Source organism: Heteronotia binoei, chromosome 15 (assembly GCF_032191835.1).
Source record: "Heteronotia binoei isolate CCM8104 ecotype False Entrance Well chromosome 15, APGP_CSIRO_Hbin_v1, whole genome shotgun sequence".
Classification (NCBI taxonomy): domain Eukaryota; kingdom Metazoa; phylum Chordata; class Lepidosauria; order Squamata; family Gekkonidae; genus Heteronotia; species Heteronotia binoei.
Window position 1 is genome coordinate 48151462 of NC_083237.1, and position 10285 is coordinate 48161746.

Sequence of the window (10285 nt, forward strand, 5' to 3'; positions counted from 1 at the left end):
TTTAACATTTTAAACAGACTTCTCCTGTAAGCGCAGTAAAGGAAGTTTGCCACCGCTTCGATGACTTCAGCTTTATTTGAGGCTAGTAAACTCACTATCTTACTTATATCAGATTTATCCAGCTAGAGGGAACAAAACATTTGGAACAGGAGGAAACCCCCCCCCCCCACCCAATGAAACAGGAACACAACAGCAAGTAAAATGAAAATACAGAAAAGCCCTTAAGTGTGCTGTGGCAGAAGGTATTTGTGAAGGGTTTTTTGAGCCAGAGCCAAGTTCAACAGATGCAAGAACTGTTGTACAGAGAGGATAGAGAGAGAGAGGTCTACAAAATTCTGGGGGTTCAACAACCAGGTAAACGTAACTTGATTCTCCAATTTAGTAGTTAATTTGCTTTAGGCTTTAATTTAAAAGACTCACCACAGAAAATATTTCCGTCCTTATATAATCGCAATGTCTATTCTAGTCTGGCTAGAACATTAGATTGACATTTCTGTTCCTTATGTAATGTCTGTTCTTAAGATTTTCTTTTAGAAAACTTTTATTGTATATGGCATTTATCATCAATAAAATTCTTTTGGAAATTTAAAAAACAAAACGGAGACCATTTTTTCTCCCACTAGAACTGGGTGGGAGGGAGAGACCCATTTCTGCAGTGAGCCTGGTCCATGAGTTTGCCCATTTCTGCCCACTCCAGATCTTTCCTTCGCCTTTGTAATTCACGTGTGAGAAGATGTGGGGAGGGGGGGGGTGACCATTTGGGCAGTGCTGAGCTCTTTAAAGGCAGTTTAACTTGTTTCCCTAGATCGCCAAACTGAAGCAGCAGCTTCAGCGAACGAAGCTGAGCACCAGAAACGGCAAAGAGAAGGAACGGAGCTCCCCCGTCCAGGGCGATCATACGGTGCTTCCAACGGTCAAGGTACGTTCGGCTTTGAGCCTACAAACAGCCAAAGAGGGCAGCAGACTCGAATGCTTCCTGTCAGCTAACTGCCTTCGCTCATTTTGAGTCAAATTCTGTCTCCCAAGAAAGGTCTTCTGTATAACCAGAAGATAACCAGTCTGTTGTGAGGAGGGGGGCCTTAGCTCAGTGACAGAACTCCCCATTGGCTTGCAGAAGGTCTGAGGTTCAATCCCTGGCATCATAGCCCAAGAAAGAAAGGAAAAGAAAAAACGTCAGCCTAGAAAAACAAGGTTACCATGGAAGTTAACACAAAGAATAATAGCAAAGTAATTAATTACTAATGGATTATATAGGTTAAAACAGGGGTGTCAAATATGCTGTTTGGGAGCCGAATCAGGCCCTTGGAGAGCTCCTAACAAGCCCCCGAGCAACTGGCTGTCATCTGCTTCCTTCTCCTTCTCTCTTGCTTCCTTCTGCATAACAGCTTGCTTTGCGAGGCTTGTTCATTTGCACAGGAGCCACAGAGCAAAACCTCTATTTTATCCATTAGCTGAGGCTCCTCCCTTGGGGAGGAAGGGGGGAGGAATAGCTTGCTTTGCCAGGCTCTCTCAGTTGCACAGCAGAGCTACTGAGCCAAGCCTCTCTTCCTTCTATTGGCTGGGGAAGGAAAGAGCCAGAGCTTCCTTTGCCCAGTTCCCTGGATCCCATGGGAGAAATACAAAGAAAACATCTTTAAGACCAATGAGTGCTAACATTTTAAGCATGTTTTAAGGTTTTTAATATATATGTTTATATATTTGTCTGTGTTATTTATAACATTTACATCTCTACTACTTAATCTTAAATAGGTACACACATGGCCCAGCCCAACAAGGTCTCATTTATGTCAGATCTGGCCTCATAACAAATGAGTTCGACACCCCTGGGTTAAAGCAACCAAGCTTTGGTGGTGTTGGAAAATGCCATCAAGTCACAGCTGATTTACAGCAACCCCGTGGGGTTTCCAAGGCAAGAGACATTTGGAGGTGGCTTGCCATTGCCTCCCTCTGCGTCATGACCCTGGTATTCCTTGGAGGTCTCCCTTCCAAATACTAGCCAGGGCTGACTCTGTTTGGCTTCTGAGATTTGACAAGCTAAGACTAGCTGGGTCTATCCAAGTCAGGGCAACAAAGCTTTAATTAAAAATGATTTTAAAAACTCCAAAACCAAATGCATTTGGGCAACAGAGCCTCGCTCTGTGGTATAAATGATTAAAATATGCACCATAAAGTAAAATTATTCACACACACACGCACAAAGTACGGCCTGTTCATTAACTAGACAAGACCCACTTCATGATTATAATACATTAGGACCATCAAAAATTATTTTTTCAGATGGTCATTGTTTGTGGTCCAAATGTCTCTGTAAGCAAGATTAAAATGAATCGTAACTCAGGAATACGATTCCACATTCAGGAAGCAAGACCTGTAGTGTTTGGTTTTAACGGAATCTTTTTATCAATGGTTGTTTGTAATGCATTAGTATTTATTCTGTCGTTAGGCTTTTTGTCAACGTTCTTGGTTACCTCAGTCCCTTGCATCACCAATTAAAAGATGGCCACACCTGGCTCAATGGAAAAATTGTTCAGAGTTACATGGTGACCCATTCATTGTATACCTGTACCCCATCCGTAGGAAGTACTTACTGTGTGTATAACAGTATCCATCCTTTCAGTGGAGGCACAGGTCGTGAATGTAACGAGGCTGGCATTCTTTCATCTATGCCAGGCTAGATTACATGCTCCCTATCTGTCTTGCCAAGATTTAGCCACAGTGATCCACACAACAGGCAGCTCTAGGCTGGGTTACTGTAACTTGTTCTACACAGGGCTATCCTTAAGGCTGATCCAGAAAATGTAATGTGGTGGCGCAGATCCTCACAGGTACACTGTTGAGAACACACATTCCACCAACTGCATTGGTTCCAAATTGAGTACCAGATCAGGTATAAAGCTCTGGTGTTGACATTAAAGCCCTGAATGGTCTGGGATCAGCATTTCTCCAGGACTGCCCTTCCCAGTATGTTGCTCAAAGATCATTATGCTCAGTGAGTGACAACCAGCTGGTGTTCCCCGGCCTGAAAACCATCCAGCTATACTCAACCAGGGACGGGGCCTTTTTGGCCCTGGCCCCTACCTGGTGGAACGTTCTGTCTAGTGAGACCTGGACCCTGTAGGACCTAAAGCAATTTCACCGGGCCTGTAAAACAGAGATGTTCCACCAGACATATGGTTGGGGATAGCGATGGTCTGAAAACCACCGACCTCCATCCCTGGGCTTTCCGTTCCCCTTTCACCTGTCCTTCCTGAGTTACCATCTGTAATGCATTGGTTTTTATTACATGCCGATATTAGTTAATTGCTTAATATTGTAAAGTTCAAATGTAACTATTTATTATGAAGCAAATCTGCCCCGAGCCCTGCTGTGCAAGGAAAGAAGGGCTAGAAATCGAAAGATTAAATTAAAAGGGTCACTGGCTCTTCTATCAGGTCATTAGATGCTGTTGTTGTTTCTAGGTCTCCCCACCTGCACCCTTTCCAGCCTCAACTGCCGTGTCATTCATCCACTTGAACAACAGCCTTGACGGTCTCAACCGGGAGCTGGAAGAGGCGTTTGTGAAGGAGCAAGGAGACGAGGAACTGCTCAGAGTAAGTCAAGACTGGCCATGAAAACCCCTTTCAGGCTCAGGGCTAGAGCTCTGCCATCTCCAGGGGAAAGGATGAGGTAGTGGCTGATGTGAAAAACCCCCAACAAGAGACCCTGGAGAGCAGCTACTGATCAGAACAGGCCATGTTGACCTTGTGAGACAAAAGGCCAGGTTTAGTATAAGCAGGCCGCATTTTGGGCAGGAGCTCACAGGAGTGGAGCTTCGGAACCTCTAAATTTTATTGTGCTGTTTATTTCTTACCACCTGTGCCCAAGGCTGTGCTTGCCTCTTGTGCACAGGGTCTGGAACCTCACTGCAGGTAAAACAAAGAGAGGGAGAGAAAAGCTTAGTGGAGGCGGCAGGTCAGGATGACTCACTTTCTCCTTTCCAAAGGGCACCCGCCTGGCATTGCTACAAAGAGAAAAGGGGGTCCTTGCAGCTTCGCCTGAAGCTGCCTTATACTGAATCAGACCCTTGGTCCCTCTAAATCAGCATTGTCTACTCAGGCTGGCTGCAGCTCTCCAGGGTCTCAGGCAGAGGTCTTTCCCATCACCTGCCGCCTGGTCCTTTTTAACTGGAGGCACCAGGGATTGAACCTGGGACCTTCCGCAGATCAAGCAGAGACTCTATGACTGAACCTCAACTTCATCATCTGTGGCTGCTGCATGGGCTTGTAGCTTGGACCAGACTCCTCTCCAGGTGCTCTTGATCTCAGAATCCCCAGGTTGGGAGAGGGGCTGTGGCTCACCTCTGCTTCACATGCTGGAGGTCCAAGTTCAGTCCCCAGCATCTCCAGCTAAAAAGGACCAGGCAGTGAATGAAAGGAAAGATCTCTGCCTGAGACATCTGGATCGCTGCTGCCAGTCTGAGTAGACAATACTGATGGTTCAAGATAAGGCCGCTGTGTGTGTGTGTGTGTGTACCTCACACTTTTTATTCAGCTGCAGCCTCCCGATTTTCCCTCACATACATTTGCTGCTCTTCCTCCTTGCATGACTATTGGATTTCAGGCTCATTGCAAAGTCATCTTTTGCCCCTGCAAGAAACTCCCCCTGCCCTCTCTTCCTTACAGAACTAAGTAGAGATACTGAGAAACAGAAGGGTTGGAGAGGGCTTGCAAGGGAATGCTTGCTAACCCCCTCGTGTCTCTTTCTTGGCGACTCTTAAAGCCTGCCATTATTTCCTCTGCTATGCCCTGTGCTCTCCTGTCTACCTCTTTGTTTAAAATTGTCTTTCCCCTCCCAGATTCTGGATGTCCCTGATGGCCGCAGGGCTCCAGCCCCTCTCCAGAGGGCCCCTGGCGATTCCTTGCTGCCCCAGCTGGAGCATAGCAGCAGCAGTTGCAGCAGCCTTTCTCTTTCCCCGTCCCCTTCTGCTGCTCCGGGACGGTCCCCGCATACTCCTGCTCGCATAGCTACAGAAGACCCTTCCACTGGTGCCTTAGAAACACCCACGCTGGAAACCAAAGGAAAAGGTAAGGGCAGGGGTTTGCCCATGGCCTGCTCTGAGCCCGGTCCTCCAGGGATTCTCATGCACCTTGACATATTTCTTTCCCAGCTTCACAGTCCCAAATTGCTCATGAGTTATCACACTACTAAGATTCAGTCTGGATGGCAGTGGGAAAATACCAGCACTGTTGTCTGGGTGTGGGTAGGAGGAGAGTGCGTAGAAGGCTGCAGGAAGCCAACAAAATGCTTCAGACTGGTTAAGACATCTTGCTATTCTGTTTCATAAATTGTTTTAAGTGGGTAATCCAATGAACATTCATAAATTCTAAAAAGAATCGAAGCGCCTTCCCATAGCTCATCTAACTTTCCCACCTTAGCCAGGTGCTGCATTGGCAGTTTCATAAAGGGGCTTTGTTCTGACCACGGGTTGTTTTGTAGAAAAATAGGTGATGGAGCTCATCCAGGGATTGTTATGCAGCTGCACCTACTATTTAATGGACAAGGAGGCGGAACTCTCAGGAGGAGGAGGAGGAACTCTCAGAAAGGTTCAGGAGCTGTGCTCCTGTGAGCTCCCACTGAATCCAAGGCCTGGTTCTGACCTGTCCTTTGTATCTGGGGCCCAAGAATAAATTCCTGCCCATGATTTTAGCTAATCTACCATCCTTTTCAGTTTCTGAAAAATTAGTTTATATGCTCTCCGACTCGAAGCCCTCTGTTTCCTCCAGATAAGTTCTTTTTGTCCTGGCTGCTAGGAAGATTAGAGTGAATTTTGTTTATAAGAATACGTCTAACTGAATGGTTTTAGTATTACCATGCTGATTGTATGCATGATAATATAACTTTGGCTGCTTGTAGTTTTGTTTTAGATATGTTTAAACTGGGAAAGCCCATGGCCATTGATGATGAATAAACATTTAGAAACCCCCAAAAGAGTCCAAGCTCCTTCCCATGGCCCCTCAAACTTTCCCAGCTTAGCCAGATGCTGTACTGATTTTTTTTTCTTTTAAAAAAGGGCTTTGGTTGGTTGTAGTTAAAGCAGAATCACAATTTGCATTTATAGCATAGTCGCTTTGTTATCTGAAACGAGAATTCTCAGACTTTCTTCCAGCTCTTACCTAGGATTCTAAGCTTGTCCTGCACACACGCATACACCCTTGTTGTAAAGGAAATTTGAAATGCTGACTGCTCAGAATGAGAAGGGGTGGTTAAGAGAGAAATTCCAGCTTCAAAATTCATTTTTAAAATTCCCCTTCCTTATATGGGCTACTAATCTTGTAAAATTTCTGGCAGCGTATGAAGCACTGTCACATTCTGAGCTGCAATGGGAAGCCCAGCAGGGCGGAAAGCTGCACAGACACTTTGAGTCTGGGAGCAAGAGTGAACTTGGGGATAATGTCTGGTGTCCCAACTCAGTGCTGTGGCTCCTTGCATGGGGAGAAAGCAAGATCAAGGGGCCACGGAATGCAAGAGGGAGGGGGTACTAGGTGAAACGGAACACAAAATTCCTATATAAGGAACGGTCTGTCTACTTTATGAGTTGTGTTAAAGCTAGTTAACACTTGTCATGGGCGGGGCCTTGCAAGTTTTGCTAACACCAGTAGTGACTAATAAATCCCAAGCCCTGGTTAGGGCTAGATTGCATCAGACTCTTCAGTGACTTCTAATTGGGCAGTTTCATATGGGCTTCTCCTTGCGAAGTTCTTTTACTGGAGAACAGAGAACTGGGCACAGGGCTGGCATCAGCATACCCTGAGGTGGGACAGCTGCTGGAGCCCAGAGCTTTAAGCGGGCCGCACTGCCATCCCTGCCCCACTCACTTACTAATAAGTGCTACGCCATCCATAATCCCAGCTGCGTGTGCTGCCCAGTGCCACTGGCACATTTTGTGTAAGGAGTGCGCAGTAGTGGCACTGGCTGCCATAGCCATGATACTTCCAGTTGTATTCAGTACACAGTACCATTGGGGAAAGGGCATGTGTGCAGTGTAGGCAGCTATGACTGAAGGTGGTGGGAGGGCTTACCAGGGAGTGAGGGTGATGCAGGTGGGTGGGAAGGAAGGGAGGCATAAGTGGGAACCTTGTGGTGGGCAGAGGGGGATGCTGGGGATTTTTGCAAAGGCCCCCCAAAACCTTAAACTGGCCCTGAAATGTATCCTCTTATGGGAGTCTCTCTTGCTGTCTTTCTTCTGCATTTTTTTTTTAAATCAGAGTTAGACCTAGTAGTTTTCTTGACTTAAGCTGTCAATTTTTCTTTCCCTTTGGTTAGAAAACAGCAACAGTCCTCCGGTCCTTGCTTTTGCCTTGTCTCCTCGTCCCAACCATACCTATGTATTCAAGAGGGAACCGCCAGAGGGCTGCGAAAAAATCCGTGCTTATGAGGAAGCAGCGTGAGTAGAAGGAAGACTGAGTTTTGTTAAGACCAGGTGGTCCGGAGCTGACTGAATATTGAAATAGACAAGTCTGTAAAAAATGGGTGAGAACTGGGACAGAAAGGGTAAGGACTACATCCCCCCCAAACAACTTCTCTTAGACATGAGCAGGGGTGGAATTCTAGCAGGAGCTACTTTGCATATTAGGCCACATACCCCTGATGTAGCCAATCCTCCAAGAGCTTACAAAAAGAGCCTTGTAAGCTCTTGGAGGATTGGCTGCATCAGGGTGTGTGGCCTAATATGCAAAGAAACTCCTGCTAGAATTCTACCCCTGGATTTGAGTCACGATACAATGGTGGCATAAGAATACATAGCAGTGCCATTTGTGCTATGTACCATCATGGTAAGGTAGAGCAGTAAGAGAGGTGAATGATGGGGGGAATGGTTCGTGGAATGCCTTAGGGCAGCCAAGTTGATGAAAATGAGTTCTCCCCTTCCTGGCTGCTGGTATTTCCAGTCACATACCATTGCTTTCCAAATTTTCAGCAGAGTTTGCAATTACTTTTTAAAAAAAGGTTACCCCCATTACCGGAAAAGATTCATTGTTTTGAGTTTAAGATCGCATGGTCATGAACATTATGTATCTGCTTAAATGACTGCTGAAAGCCATATCCTGAGACCTTCCAGAAAATAGGATATGACCATTCGCGGGGGGGAGAACTGAAGAGATTTCAATTGCCTATGGTTCAGCCCATGTGATTGCTTACATGGTTTCTAGATCTCCCATTGTGTTGCTAGGCATCTATTCATGCCAGCCAGCTGGTGTTGCCAACTTCCAAGCAGTGACTGGAGATCTCCCCTATTTCAGTTTATCTCCAGGTGACAGAGATCAGTTCACCAGGAGAAAATGGCCACTTGGGAAAGTGGACTCTAGGGCATTATACCCCATTGAAGCCCCTCCCCAAACCCCACCCCCAGGCTCCACCCCCAAAATCTCCATGTATTTCCCAACCCAGAGCTGCAAACCATATTTACAGCCCAGAGCCATCGACTTTCCCCGCTCTGTCGCTTCTTCCGATATTAATGCAGCATCAAACCCAGAACGCCTGTCTCTTGCGAAAGGATCTTCTTCCAAGGGTCAGAATTCATTCACACATCCTTTTCTTTGATTTTTTTTCTGCTCCAGACCATTCAGCCTTGATCAGACCTTCCTGCCTTCCTGTCCAGATAAGAACAAAGTCCACTTCAACCCAACTGGCTCTGCCTTTTGCCAATTCAGCTTGGTGAAGCCTCTGATTCCCAGCGTAGACTTCCTTTTCACAGACTTCTCTTCCTCTCCCAGCCCTGCGGTGCCAGGCATGTGCTCCCGCCAACCCATGTCCAAGGTCCCGCTCCTCCCTTTGCAGAAAGACTCCAGGGGTGATGACTTCAGTGAAACCCCTCAGTCAGAATCCTGGAAGCGGAACCAGGCTGAAGATACTATGCTCTTCCACAGCTCCCTGGTTGTCTGAAGTTCCGTGGGCAGAGTGGAGGCAAAATCCCTTAGCGCACTTTGGCCGGTGGAGAAAGGAACTGGGAAACTGAGCACTCTCCTGCCCTCCAGCAGCCTTAAAAGCACAGATTGCCAGTGGATGCTCTGTAGCCACCGTAGTTTTTCTCCCTTCAACTTCTGGTACTTTAAAGCACTTCCTTTCCTTATGAGTTAATGGGAATTTCCTTCTGCTGTTTTGATGTCCAGAGAGCGCATACTATTATCATCCACCAGGTTTTTTTTCCCTGTCTTCACTTGTTGGGTGAGGCAAGGGCTCTCACATGGTTCTGAATACCCCCCCGAGGATGTTGCACCGGCTTCACACAGAACATGGAAGACAAAAAGAGTTCCCATGTAGCTAAAGGAGCTGACATGTACTGCTGCAGCAGATGACCACTGAGCAAGAGTTTAGCAGGGAAAGCTGCTTCCTACAAAGCAAGCCCCGTAGAGCGCATGACGGGAAACACAAGTCTTAAAAGTCTGCTAAATGCTCTCCTACTGATCATACTGTACCCAGGTAGAAGTTAATAAGCAGCCATTCAACTTGTGTGCCTTTATTGAGGGAGCATGTTTTTAGATGGTTCTCCATTTTAGGAAGGAAGGAGTGTTCCCTCTATGTGGTTTTCGGGGCGGGGGTGGGGAAGAGCAGTGTCTCTGAAGATTCTCCTTGCTTAGAAATTCAGAAAACAGCACCTAAAGCTCTCTGGTAGAATGAATCTGTTGGTCGTTTCAGCATACATTCTCTTCCTTTTTATCATAACTGACCAGTCCAGACTGACACTACTACTATTCTAGTGAGGTTGGGGAACCTGCACAGCTTTAACCGTACTGTTTATGCACAGAAAACGAACACTCCAAAGATCCCAGGTTCACTTATGCAGACAGCCTGTTCCATCCCCTACCAACCCCACGAAAGGCCTTAAACCTGGTGATGCCTTGATTCTAACGTGTATTTGAAAATGATTTGTTGTCTTGTTGCTAAACCTCAGGATTGCATTGGAAAGGTTTCTTCAAACCTGAGGGAGAAATTATATTTTTCTTTGGAAGACAGTATTTTTGCAGCTACTTTTGAAGTTTTGTATGTATCACAAAAGCTTATGGAAGAATGTTAGCCTGAGAGGTTCACTGACTTGACTTGTTCAGAGGTTTTTGTGGATCTTGGTGGTTTTAAACCAGTTCAGAAATAAAATTTCAGGCATTTAAAGTCTTTTAGTTCCTTTAATAGGGGGTGTAGAGCATAAGGATATACATTGGTGGGATGGGACTCCGTGCTGGATGTATCACTCTTTGCATTTCTCATAGCTACTGTACCGGTTAAAACTCTCAGCCCACCAAGTACCTTTCAA

The 10285-nt window shown here is 46.2% G+C and overlaps 1 protein-coding gene across 1 annotated transcript in view; it reads left to right on the forward strand.

Annotated features, from left to right (window-relative positions):
- Nucleotides 1-10143, forward strand: part of FAM117A (family with sequence similarity 117 member A) — a 52170-nt gene extending 42027 nt beyond the window's left edge. The window contains exons 4-8 of the mRNA XM_060256016.1: nt 806-919; nt 3459-3590; nt 4835-5063; nt 7303-7423; nt 8595-10143. Of these exons, the coding sequence (XP_060111999.1) occupies nt 806-919; nt 3459-3590; nt 4835-5063; nt 7303-7423; nt 8595-8919 (921 nt within the window). The 3' untranslated portion in view covers nt 8920-10143. The remainder of the gene's footprint in view (nt 1-805; nt 920-3458; nt 3591-4834; nt 5064-7302; nt 7424-8594) is intronic.
- Nucleotides 10144-10285: the final 142 nt, after the last annotated feature.